The following is a 14,692-nucleotide window of genomic DNA, read 5'->3' on the forward strand; positions in this document are numbered from 1 at the left end:
GGGCTGATGGAATATATCTGGATTTAAAAAGGCCTTTGATAAGGTACCACACCAGAGACTGATCTGGAAACTTGAAATGGTAGGAGGAGTGCATGGCAGTTTACTAAAATGGATGGAAGACTTTTGGTAGGAAGAGAAATGAGAACAATAATTAAGGACAGACCATCAGAATGGGGATTGGTGGAGAGTGGAGTTCCACAGGGATCAGTGTTGGCACCAGTAATGTTCGCGGTCTACATAAATGACATGGTGGATGGGGTGTCCAGTTATGTGAGCCTATTTGCAGGCGATGCAAAATTGTTAAGAAAAGTGAGATGTGACAAAGATTGCGAACTACTCCAGGAAGACTTGGACAGAATATGGAAATGGAGCTGTACATGGCAAATGGAGTTCAACACGACAAAATGCAAGAAAATAGAGTTTGGCAAGAGTGAAAGAAGAATCAGGAGTATGTACAAGATAGGAAATGAAGACATAAAACCAGTCATGAAGAAAAAGACCTTGGGGTGACAATTACCAATGACCTATCGCCAGAGAGACATATAAACAAAATAATTGGAGAAGTATTGAACTTATTGAGGAACATAAGAGTGGCGTTCGTATATTTAGATGAAGAAATGATGAAGAAAATAATTACTGCAATGATAAGACCGAGGCTTGAATATGCAACAATACAGTGGGCTCGAACTTAAAGAAACACATAAGGAAACTAGAGAAAGTACAGAGGGCTGCAACAAAAATGGTGCCTGACTTAAGAGATTTGACTTATGAAGACAGACTGAAAAGAATGCAACTTCCAACCCTGGAAAACAGAAGAAAGGGAGACCTGATAGCAATATACAGAGTGATGATTGGCATGGAAAAAATGGATAGGGAAGATCTGTGTATGTGGAATGGAAGAATGTCGAGAGGGCATGGGAAAAAACTAAAATGGCCACTTATAGGAGAGATGTGAAAAATATAGCTTCCCTCATAGAAGGGTGGAAGCATGGAATAGTTTAGACGTGGAAGTGGTCAGCGCAAGGAATATTCATGATTTTAAGAAAAAGCTGGACATTAATAGATATGGAGCGGGACAACACGAGCATAGCTCTTTTCCGTATGTTACAATTAGGTAAATACACACACACACACACACACACACACACACACACAACACACACACACACACACACACACACACACACACACACACACACACACACACGGGACATCGTCGATGGCGGAGGTGGTCGCTGAGCTCAGAGCAATCATCTCTAATTCTACAGTTACCATTGCCTAAGAGTAACCAAGGTGGGAAAGGAGCTGGTAATGTTTGTCCCGTCTCCATATAGTCATGTTAACTGTTGATTAGCAAAATAATGTCCAGTGAAGGTAAATATAAACTGTAGCCTGCGTTTGAGCCATCAGCTGGTTTGTTTACATCTGCGCAACATGGCGGCCGTGAACTCGAAAGATGAATCAGACTTCACAGGGTTTCAAGGAATAATGGAGAAGAGCGCTTATGTGAAGAAAATTCTGGAGTTAGAAGGTAAAATTGAAAAACTGTTTGAAAAGTATGAGGGCCTGGAAACGAGTTATGACAATGTAAAGAAAGACTGTGCCGATATGAAGAAGGAAAATGCAGCACTGAAAGAGGAAGTTAAGCTAATTAAAGTGAATTGCGAAAAATGTGGAGAATCTCTAGGAAAAGTGATGGAGAAGCAGGCTGAATGGAAAAAAAGTCAGGAAGTGGAAAGAAAGGAGGTAAATTACAAAGTTGCAAGTCTGGAAAAGGAAATCAAAGAGTCTGGGAGAAAACTTTGGGCCTTGCTGAAATTATAGATCAACAGATCATAGAAGAGAAGATAGCTGAGAAAGTGGTGAAGGTTATTAAGTCAAATGAGACATTGGTGAGGAAACTGTAGACAAAAAGAGATGTGTGGTGATATTTGGTGTGGAGGAGGATAAGACACCGAGTAAAATGGAGAGAGAAAAACATAAAAAGGTGATAAATAATATCATTAATGTGGTGCAGGAGGAGGAAAAGACCTAGTACAAGAAATAGAGGACTTCCATAGAATTGGAAAGTTCACAAGAGAAGGTATGAGGCCAATAAGAATCAAACTTAAGTCACAAAAGGATGTAGATGAATTGGTGGAGAAGTCATGGAGGCTAGCCCAGCAGGAAACAACAAGGAAGATTTGGTTGAGAAGAGATCTCGGTGAAAAGGAAGAGAAATGTTAAATGAGTTGAGAAAGGAGGCTTTGAAAAAAATGAAGAGAGGACAGAAGAGGAGAAGAAAGAGTTTTCTGGAGAATCTTGGATATGAGACTGAGGAAGTGGTTCATAACCCAGAAAAGTACAGCAAGAAAGGACTAAAGAAACTTACATATGAGCGAAATGTAATGTATTCCAACATAAATGGAGTGATATCGGGGATTTTAGAACTCAACGATTACTTGAGGACAAGAACCCAGATATTGTGGGTCTTACTGAAACAAAACTGAGAGAGGAGAAGACCTGATGATGGTTGGAGAAGGAAATATAATGTTTGGAAAAGAAATAGAGTAGGTAAGATGGGAGGAGGAGTGATGTTGCTGGTTAAAAAAGATATAAAGGTGGATCAAGTGAAAAAAGGTATGGGAAAGGCAGAAGTGCTAAAGATCAGAGCAGAAACTAATGAAGGAAAAAGAGGCACTACATAGTGGTGTACGTACCACCTAAGACAAATGCATGGTCAGTACAGGAATATGAAGAAATGATAAGTGATACAGGAACATGTCTGGAAGAAATGTTGGGTGGCTGTGAACGAACTATAATGATGGGAGATTTTAATTGTAAAGAGGTGTGTTGGGAGGACTGGTCAATGGAAGGATCAGAGACAACATGGGAAATACACTATTGACACTGGCAATGGAAAATGTGTTAACTCAGTGGGTCAAAGAAGATACTAGGTTTGGAGGAGAGGAGCATCGTCAAGACTGGACTTGGTCTTTAGTACAGAGCCAATGGTCATTGAGGAGATGAGGGTGGAGTGCCCTTTAGCAAAGAGTGATCATGCAGTTTTGGAGTTCAAGGTGATAGATGAAGAGAAATCTAGAAGAAATGAAGAATATAAAGTGGGAAGATGGAATTATGCCAAGACAGATTTTGGAAACCTAAAGAAATTCTTTCAAGAGACAAATTGGATGAAATTCAAGAGTGCTAAGGAGCAAATGAAAAGTGGAAGGAATTTATAAAAATATACAAAGAAGGTGAGAAAAATTTGTACCAATAAGACAACATAGAAGTTGGAAAGCAGGACTGGTTTAACGATAGATGTGAAAAGGCTAGAACAAGAAAAGAGGATGCATGGAAGAGGTGGAGAAGGAAAAGACGGATTAAGCAGTGGGAAAGTTACAAAAGAGCAAGAAATGAATATGTGTTGATTAGAAGAGAAGAAAGAAAGAAACAAGAAAAGGATATAATTGATAAATGTAAAGACCAACCAAGGCTTTTTACAGACATGTGAACAACAACATCAAAAATAGAAAGTATTGAAAGTTTAGAAGTAAATGGAGTATGCAGTGAAGATCCCAGGAAATGGCAGAGGCTATGAATGGATGCTTTCGGAAGGTATTCACAAAGGAGACTGCTTTTGACAAACCACTGGTAATGGAACAGAAAGGGATTATGAAGGAGTTTCAAGTAACTGTGGAGGAGATCAAGAACATGATGGGGAGTTTAGAAGTGAGAAAAGCTGTGGGACCTGATGGGGTATCAGGATGGATTTTAAGAGAATGCAGGAGCAATTGGCAGAAAAAGTTTGTGAAGTAATTGATGCCTCATTAAGGGAAGGTGTAGTGCCCCAAGACTGGAAAAGAGCTAACATTGTCCCAATCTATAAATCAGGTAACAAGAGACCCATTGAACTATAGACCAGTGTCACTTACAAGTGTGGTAGCTAAGATGTGTGAGAGGGTGGTGAAGAATAGATGGACAGACTTCTTGGAGAAAAATGACATACTTTGTGAGTGTCAATTTGGTTTTAGAAAAGGCGTTCATGCACGACAAACCTGATATGTTACTATTCGAGGGTGATAGATGTAATACAGGAAAGAGATGGTTGGGCTGATGGAATATATCTGGATTTAAAAAAGGCCTTTGATAAGGTACCACACCAGAGACTGATCTGGAAACTTGAAATGGTAGGAGGAGTGCATGGCAGTTTACTAAAATGGATGGAAGACTTTTTGGTAGGAAGAGAAATGAGAACAATAATTAAGGACAGACCATCAGAATGGGGATTGGTGGAGAGTGGAGTTCCACAGGGATCAGTGTTGGCACCAGTAATGTTCGCGGTCTACATAAATGACATGGTGGATGGGGTGTCCAGTTATGTGAGCCTATTTGCAGGCGATGCAAAATTGTTAAGAAAAGTGAGATGTGACAAAGATTGCGAACTACTCCAGGAAGACTTGGACAGAATATGGAAATGGAGCTGTACATGGCAAATGGAGTTCAACACGACAAAATGCAAGAAAATAGAGTTTGGCAAGAGTGAAAGAAGAATCAGGAGTATGTACAAGATAGGAAATGAAGACATAAAACCAGTCATGAAGAAAAAGACCTTGGGGTGACAATTACCAATGACCTATCGCCAGAGAGACATATAAACAAAATAATTGGAGAAGTATTGAACTTATTGAGGAACATAAGAGTGGCGTTCGTATATTTAGATGAAGAAATGATGAAGAAAATAATTACTGCAATGATAAGACCGAGGCTTGAATATGCAACAATACAGTGGGCTCGAACTTAAAGAAACACATAAGGAAACTAGAGAAAGTACAGAGGGCTGCAACAAAATGGTGCCTGACTTAAGAGATTTGACTTATGAAGACAGACTGAAAAGAATGCAACTTCCAACCCTGGAAAACAGAAGAAAGGGAGACCTGATAGCAATATACAGAGTGATGATTGGCATGGAAAAATGGATAGGGAAGATCTGTGTATGTGGAATGGAAGAATGTCGAGAGGGCATGGGAAAAAACTAAAATGGCCACTTATAGGAGAGATGTGAAAAATATAGCTTCCCTCATAGAAGGGTGGAAGCATGGAATAGTTTAGACGTGGAAGTGGTCAGCGCAAGGAATATTCATGATTTTAAGAAAAAGCTGGACATTAATAGATATGGAGACGGGACAACACGAGCATAGCTCTTTTCCGTATGTTACAATTAGGTAAATACAATTAGGTAAATACACACACACACACACACACACACACACACACACATGATGGTATGTAGTACCATACCTCCCCATCACATACGGGTGTACGGGACGGTACTGAGGGGGTTAAAGGTCAATAAGTGAGCCTGAATATTGAGTGTGCTACGGCAGCAGTGAGGAAATGAGTAAGAATGGGAGTGAAGGAGCATGAGTGTGGAGTGGTGGTGGTGGCAAGCACATCACATACACACACACTACCACTGTGGCAGCATTGAGAAACCAAACTGCCCTGCCTCCTTAAAAATCTGTTGACCCAGAGGCATCATGTTGACTGTAAGCAAGTCATTCAGAATTTTTCAGTGTCATTTAACACCTCTTTGGGCCAACCAACAGTTGCAAGTCTTTGCCGCTGCTCATCTAGTTTGCTGATGTCCTCCAAATGTTTTGGAGATAAAGTCAGCTCTGAAGAGCCTGAATAAGGGATGGACCTTGAAAAGCTTTGCATGACCCGCAGCTCAACTCACCTTGTCAGCTCACCTGGTAGTGCCTTGCCATCTTAAGTCCAGCCAGACTGGACAAGAGAAGGACAGGCCCAAGAGTGCAAGACAGATACTCCAGTCAGGTTACACGGGCAGCAATACGTGTACATGTTTATAAATGACTGGTTGAGTGTATCATTCATAGAAGAATAAAGCATGAAAATATCATGGGGTAAACATAGGATCAGAAGAACAAATATTCACCTAAAAATGATTGCAATCTGAACTTAAATGTAGGGAGGCTGGGAGCATCAACAATGTCATGGGGTAGTGAATTCCATTTCTGAACAATTCTACAAGAGAAAGAGTGTTTGCGGGCTTTACAGTGTGAATGTTGCATTTGAATCTTAAATCTATGGCCTCTAGTGCCAACCATTGGGGACATAGTGAAGATGTCAGATGGGGAGATGATGGAGAGATCGTGAAAAATGTGGCAACAACATATAAGGTCTAGTCTCAACATTCTGCCCTTTACAGAGAACAAACCCAATCTGGACAACCTATCAGAATATGGAAGTCTGGTAATCTGTTTTGTCCACCTGTGTCGAACAGATTCCAAGAGCCTGTTTTGGCCCACAAATCCAAGATTCCATACTGGAGACGTGAAATTCAAAATTCGTCGAACAGCAGAGATGAAAAGAGTAGACATAAAGTTAGCCAAGCGAGTGATAGTTGACTTCAAGAGATTAGTGGCTTTAGCAGCTGTGCAACTTATTTGGTGGTGAAATTTTAACTTCCCATCAATTGTTACTCCCAAATCCATATGTGAGAAGCTTTTGTTTATTGGGCTGCCATTTAGAAGGTAGATAGGAGCTAGGAGGTCATCTGCCTGGGGGCAACGCTGTCTAGCAAAATGAAGATGGACACGTTTGCCAGTGAAAAACCTCAACTTCAAAGAAGCAGCAGTAGATGACAGCAAGTCAATATTAGCCTGCATGCCAGGAAGAGTGAGGTGATGAAGCAGAAGAGTGAAAATATAACTTGAGATCATCGGAGAACATTTTGTAATTGCAATGTAACTAGGAGCAGGTGTGATTTATAAAGATGAGGAATAAATAGGGACCAGGACTGAACCTTGAGGAACTCCACCTAATACTGGCTTAGAATAGCTAACATGACCATTTATTGTGACTCATTGATTGGCCAAGTAGAAATGTAGTGATCCATTGCAGTAGGTTGCCCGAGATATCAATAGCTTTAAGTTTATCTATGAGAGTCCGATGATGTACTCGGTCAAAGGCCTTAACAAAATCAAATAGGATTAGATCAACCACTTGCCCTTGATCATACCAGTAAGTTATGTAATCATAAGTGAGTAGTAGTTGGTCAGTGACAGAACAGTTGGGCCTAAAACCAAATTGAGACTCACTGAATATTAGATGGTCATCAATGAATCCAAACAGAGATTTACAAATAATGCGTTCCATCGTCTTGCAGGGAATGGGGTTTAGACTAATAGGTTGATAATTCAAAGGATCAATGTAAGAACCTTTCTTATATATAGGGCAAACAAGAGACTTTTTCCAATGACCCGATGACTTAGACATGTTGAAAATGAGAGAGGGATGGGTTGACTGTATTTTTTTGGATTTAAAAAGGCATTTGACAAAGTGCCACATGCAAGATTACTATGGAAGTTAGAGGAGAAGGGTGGCTTAAAAAGAAGCACATTGAGATGGATAGAAAATTATTTGAGGGGGAGAGAAATAAGGACGATAGTTAAAGATATGAAGTCCAAGTGGAGAGCAGTAGAAAGCGGAGTGCCACAGGGGTCAGTATTGGCACCAATACTTTTCCTCATTTATATTAATGACATGCCAGAAGGAGTGAACAGCTACATAAATCTGTTTGCAGATGATAGGAAACTGTGCAGAGTTATAAAGCAAAAAGAGGATTGTGAAATGCTGCAAGAAGACCTAAATAAGATCTGGGAATGGAGTAAAAAGTGGGAAATGGAATTCAATGTGAACAAAAGCCATGTTGTGGAAATGGGAAAGAGTAAAAGACGACCCATGGGAATCTATAAGATGGGAGATGGAGTAGAACTGGAGAAAGTAAAAAAGGAAAAGGACTTAGGAGTGACGATGGAAGAAAACAATCAACCGGTAAGCCATATTGATAGAATTTTTAGAGAAACATATAATTTGCTAAGGAATATTGGAGTAGCATTTCACTACATGGACAAAGAAATGATGAAGAAATTGATAAGTACTATGATAAGACCCAGATTGGAATATGCAGGAGTACTGTGGACCCCTCATAAAAAGAAACACATAAGGAAGTTGGAGAGATTACAAAAAATGGCTACAAGAATGGTTCCAGAATTTGAAGGGATGACATATGAGGAGAGACTAAAGGCTATGGATCTACCAACCATGGAACAAAGAAGGGAGAGAGGAGATCTGATACAAGTTTATAAATTGATCAACGGAATGGACGAAGTGGATAATGAGAAACTGATCCTGAGAGAAGAATATGACATCCGAAGCACAAGATCGCATAGTAAAAAGCTGAGAAAAGGAAGATGTCTGGGAGATGTTAAGAAATATAGTTTCCCACAAAGATATATTGAGACGTGGAATAGTTTAAATGAAGAAGTAGTGTCTGCAACGAGTGTGCATACTTTTAAAGTAAGATTGGATAAGTGTAGATATGGAGACGGGGCCACACGAGCATAAAACCCAGGCCCTGTAAAACTACAACTAGGTAAACACACACACACACACACACACACACACACACACACACACACACACACACACACACACACACACACACACACACACACACACACACACACACACACACACACACACACACACACACACACACACACACACACACACACACACACACACAGACACAGAGAAAGACATGGAATATTGGAGTAGCATTTCACTACATGGACGAAGAAATGATGAAGAAATTGATAAATACTATAAAAAGACCCAGATTGGAATATGCAGGAGTAGTGTGGATCCATCATAAAAAGAAACACATTAGGAAGTTGGAGAGACTACAAAAAATGGCTACAAGAATGGTTCCAGAATTTGAAGGGATGATATATGAGGAGAGACTAAAGGCTATGGATCTACCAACACTGGAACAAAGAAGGGAGAGAGGAGATCTGATATAAGTTTATAAATTGATCAACAGAATAGACCAAGTGTATAATGAGAAACTGATCCTGAGAGAAGAATGTGACATTCAAAGCACAAGATCTCATAGTAAAAAGCTGAGAAAAGGAAGATGTCTGAGAGATGTCAAAAAATATAGTTTCCCGCAAAGATGTATTGAGACTTGGAACAGTTTAGATGAAGAAGTAGTGTCTGCACATGAGCATAAAGCCCAGGCCCTATGAAACTACAACTATGGAAAAACTGGTAACACAACAACACACACACACACACACACACACAAAAAAAAAACACACAAAGAAGATACTAGGTTTGGAGGAGAGGGAGCATCGTCAAGACTGGACTTGGTCTTTAGTACAGAGCCAATGGTCATTGAGGAGATGAGGGTGGAGTGCCCTTTAGCAAAGAGTGATCATGCAGTTTTGGAGTTCAAGGTGATAGATGAAGAGAAATCTAGAAGAAATGAAGAATATAAAGTGGGAAGATGGAATTATGCCAAGACAGATTTTGGAAACCTAAAGAAATTCTTTCAAGAGACAAATTGGATGAAATTCAAGAGTGCTAAGGAGCAAATGAAAAGTGGAAGGAATTTATAAAAATATACAAAGAAGGTGAGAAAAATTTGTACCAATAAGACAACATAGAGAAGTTGGAAAGCAGGACTGGTTTAACGATAGATGTGAAAAGGCTAGAACAAGAAAAGAGGATGCATGGAAGAGGTGGAGAAGGAAAAGACGGATTAAGCAGTGGGAAAGTTACAAAAGAGCAAGAAATGAATATGTGTTGATTAGAAGAGAAGAAAGAAAGAAACAAGAAAAGGATATAATTGATAAATGTAAAGACCAACCAAGGCTTTTTACAGACATGTGAACAACAACATCAAAAATAGAGAAAGTATTGAAAGTTTAGAAGTAAATGGAGTATGCAGTGAAGATCCCAGGAAATGGCAGAGGCTATGAATGGATGCTTTCGGAAGGTATTCACAAAGGAGACTGCTTTTGACAAACCACTGGTAATGGAACAGAAAGGGATTATGAAGGAGTTTCAAGTAACTGTGGAGGAGATCAAGAATATGATGGGGAGTTTAGAAGTGAGAAAAGCTGTGGGACCTGATGGGGTATCAGGATGGATTTTAAGAGAATGCAGGAGCAACTGGCAGAAAAAGTTTGTGAAGTAATTGATGCCTCATTAAGGGAAGGTGTAGTGCCCCAAGACTGGAAAAGAGCTAACATTGTCCCAATCTATAAATCAGGTAACAAGAGAGACCCATTGAACTATAGACCAGTGTCACTTACAAGTGTGGTAGCTAAGATGTGTGAGAGGGTGGTGAAGAATAGATGGACAGACTTCTTGGAGAAAAATGACATACTTTGTGAGTGTCAATTTGGTTTTAGAAAAGGGCGTTCATGCACGACAAACCTGATATGTTACTATTCGAGGGTGATAGATGTAATACAGGAAAGAGATGGTTGGGCTGATGGAATATATCTGGATTTAAAAAAGGCCTTTGATAAGGTACCACACCGGAGACTGATCTGGAAACTTGAAATGGTAGGAGGAGTGCATGGCAGTTTACTAAAATGGATGGAAGACTTTTGGTAGGAAGAGAAATGAGAACAATAATTAAGGACAGACCATCAGAATGGGGCTTGGTGGAGAGTGGAGTTCCACAGGGATCAGTGTTGGCACCAGTAATGTTCGCGGTCTACATAAATGACATGGTGGATGGGGTGTCCAGTTATGTGAGCCTATTTGCAGACGATGCAAAATTGTTAAGAAAAGTGAGATGTGACAAAGATTGCGAACTACTCCAGGAAGACTTGGACAGAATATGGAAATGGAGCTGTACATGGCAAATGGAGTTCAACACGACAAAATGCAAGAAAATAGAGTTTGGCAAGAGTGAAAGAAGAATCAGGAGTATGTACAAGATAGGAAATGAAGACATAAAACCAGTCATGAAGAAAAAGACCTTGGGGTGACAATTACCAATGACCTATCGCCAGAGAGACATATAAACAAAATAATTGGAGAAGTATTGAACTTATTGAGGAACATAAGAGTGGCGTTCGTATATTTAGATGAAGAAATGATGAAGAAAATAATTACTGCAATGATAAGACCGAGGCTTGAATATGCAACAATACAGTGGGCTCGAACTTAAAGAAACACATAAGGAAACTAGAGAAAGTACAGAGGGCTGCAACAAAATGGTGCCTGACTTAAGAGATTTGACTTATGAAGACAGACTGAAAAGAATGCAACTTCCGACCCTGGAAAACAGAAGAGAAAGGGGAGACCTGATAGCAATATACAGAGTGATGATTGGCATGGAAAAATGGATAGGGAAGATCTGTGTATGTGGAATGAAAGAATGTCGAGAGGGCATGGGAAAAACTAAAATGGCCACTTATAGGAGAGATGTGAAAAATATAGCTTCCTCATAGAAGGGTGGAAGCATGGAATAGTTTAGACGTGGAAGTGGTCAACGCAAGGAATATTCATGATTTTAAGAAAAAGCTGGACATTAATAGATATGGAGACGGGACAACACGAGCATAGCTCTTTTCCCGTATGTTACAATTAGGTAAACAATTAGGTAAATACACACACACACACACACACACACACACACACACACACACACACACACACACACACACACACACACACACACACACACACACACACACACACACACACACACACACACACTCTCTTTGTCATTGCCACAACATTATATCTCTTGGTATTTTCTACTAATATTTTTACTCTACCTGTTCTTCTGATCTTGCTAACATTGGACACAAAGCTCATTGAATTACAGAAGGGTGGAATGGGTGATGGGACTGTAATGTTTTTGAAATCTTGCATGAATGATTCTAAATGGTATTCCAGAGCTCCAAAATGCTTGTTACTTATGTGCTTTATCTAGTTTTTTCAGTCATTTGTATTAGGTAATTTCTATTTTGCTTGATTAATTTCGTATTCTTATTATTCAAGATTTGAGTTTAATCAATTTTGAAATAGGTTAGTTGAACCCATTCAAAAAGCTGTACACTCTCTCAGTGTGTATTTGAATTAAACTTTATATTTAAGTCCATAATTTTGTTTGTTTTGAATGTGAAAGAGGTTAAGGCATACTTGTAATACAGCATTTTGTTACAGGCAAACTACACAGATCCCTTAACGAAGCTTAGATTTGCGGATTCGTCTGAATTCTATCGAGTCCGGGATCTACCGATGGATATTGTTAATGGACTGCTGGAATTACGCAAGGCCAATAGTATAGTTGGCTGATGGCTATTATGCTTACAGTATTTGTTCTGCATATGTCATAGTCTGTACTTTAAGCAGAGAAACTTCATGAACAAGAGTTATTGTTGAAGGAAATTCAACATCCAGGATCATTTTAGATTTATAATAAACTTTACTTTGAATGAAGTTTATGTTGTACCTACATATAGTAAGTTTTTCTAGAAATAGCTACTTGACATGAAGCAATGTATTTATTTATTAAGTCAATATTACCTCTCAAATAAATATCCAAGATGAGGAGTCTGTATCAGGATTCAGTGAGACCTGAATTGCCTATCCTCTCAGTGCTTTTCCTGGGGCACAGTCAGCACTGGAGGAAATTGTATGTACTCAGGTCATACAGGCCTTAATTAGATCAGATGATTTTCAAGACAAATTGACTGGAGAGCAAATAGACATCACGACGTTTGGTACTCGAGACACTTGGTGCCCAAACCACTTAGTCTTCAAAATGTGTCTTGGCTTAGATGTCTGGACTAAGATTTTGTGAAGGTAACATGTGGCTCCACACACATTAATATGATATTTACCAACTAATCTGCTAGTTCCTCAATCATATCCATTCTTACTTGACTACTGTTCTACTCAACCACCACTCAGTCTATTTACCCACCCATCTATCCAACATTGACCCATCAATCCATCCACTCACCCATTTATTATCTACTCACCCATCAATTCACCTACTGATCCACACAACCATTCATCCTCATGTCCATCTATTCACCCATTGACACTCATCCACCCATCGACCCATGTACCTATCTACATCCCATTCATTCATCCACATATGTATCTGATCATCTGCTCATTCACTTCCATTCACAAATCATAACCATCTATTCATTTATCCACACATCAATGCTTCTACTCATCCACACATCCTTAGTACACACTGATTGACTGATCTATGCATTCATTCACTCACATCTATTCAGCCAAATATCCATGCACACAGCAATCCACCTACCCACCCATTCATGCATCTAGTCACACACTCATCCATCCACCTTACCATTCACTTGTCCATCCACCTAAACACCCACTCACCCATCCACCTAACCATCCATCCACAACAATTTATACAACCACAAATCAATAAAATAGTTATGGCAACCACTACATTATAGAATCATAAATAAAGTGTTCTCATATATACTTGATGGTTAGCACCTGAAATTTGACAGGAGAAATAATTGGAATGAGCTTTTTGAACATACTTTTTGAGATGAGATCTATTTCCAGTATCTACATGGCATCAACATTGTCTTGGTTCATGGAAGGATTTAGCTACTCTGATTATTTTTTCCTTCTGTACATGGATGTGTGAAGTGAGCTGTGTGAATCTGTTCTTATGTCAGTTACCAGTGATATACTAATAGTTCATTACTTCTCTGGCGTATGTTGTGTGTAAGAGGTTGTACTTACTTGTGAAAGAGGCTCCATTTTTTTAAATAATATTTTCTTACGCATATATGATGGAACATTTATTTTATATCTTCATGTCCTAAAGGAAGAAAATGTTCCATTCAAGATATATCTGAGCACCGTGTCATTGGAGACATGTGCAGACTCATTTTGTTTTGGTCCACCTTCCAGCTAACATATCTTCCCACACCAGTCTTACCTTTGACATCCCCCTAGATATTACAATAAAGATTAGCTCGGAATAATAGAGAAATGGTATGGAATACTTTCATAACTTTAACCAAACTCTTGAAGATATTGACATGTCACTCCAAACTATCTATCGCAAGTTTCAAAAGCTCCTAAACTCACACATGAGGCAGATATTCATCCAGTTTACTAAAATGCATTAAATTCAGATTGATGAAGATGTGTAATGTCTTCATGGGTGAAGAAAGCACTGTCAGATCATCAGATATACATAAATTACAACTCAGATGTTTTGCTGTACCCGACAGAGCCCAATCGTTACACAACATAAAGTGTTGAGCATTCAGGGTCAGTAGTGCTATTGATAATGCATCATGGAAAGAAGAGTCCTGTTTGGTTATAAAATGGAAATGATCTTCATCTGTTGACACTTCCCATTTTCATATAGGGTTTCATCTCTTCACTAGTTCTTTCTACTGGTTCTGATTCCTCACTTTGCCTCTCTTCCAGCTGCCTCTCTCTGAGATCCTCCTCCAGTTGGTTCTTCCACCATACCTTAGGTCTCTCTTGTGTACATTTGCCCTGCATGTCCATCTCCATTACTCTCATCCCCACATAGTCTTTCTCTTTCCTCTTCACATGCTCGAACCACTATACTTAATCTCCTTTCCTGCATTTTCACTGATGCTGTAGCTCTGATCCAGTTATTTTGCATCCTGTCAGACCTTGTCACCCCACACATCTCCCCTCAGCATCTTCATTTCTAGGACATCCAGCTTTATTTTTTGTACCTTTTTCAATGGCCATGTTTCTGCTCTGTACAACAATGCTGGCCTCACAGTTGTCTTATACATTTCACCCTTTACTGTAACATTTATTTTCTTGT

The 14,692-nt window shown here is 39.4% G+C and overlaps 1 protein-coding gene across 2 annotated transcripts in view; it reads left to right on the top strand.

Annotated features, from left to right (window-relative positions):
* Positions 1-12,311, top strand: part of LOC123508333 (INO80 complex subunit C-like) — a 22,278-nt gene extending 9,967 nt beyond the window's left edge. For both annotated transcript variants that reach the window (XM_045261952.1, XM_045261951.1), the window contains exon 5: positions 12,040-12,311. In XM_045261952.1, coding sequence (XP_045117887.1) covers positions 12,040-12,171 — 132 coding nt within the window. In that variant the 3' untranslated portion in view covers positions 12,172-12,311. The remainder of the gene's footprint in view (positions 1-12,039) is intronic.
* Positions 12,312-14,692: the final 2,381 nt, after the last annotated feature.

Source organism: Portunus trituberculatus, chromosome 24 (genome assembly GCF_017591435.1).
Source record: "Portunus trituberculatus isolate SZX2019 chromosome 24, ASM1759143v1, whole genome shotgun sequence".
NCBI lineage: Eukaryota > Metazoa > Arthropoda > Malacostraca > Decapoda > Portunidae > Portunus > Portunus trituberculatus.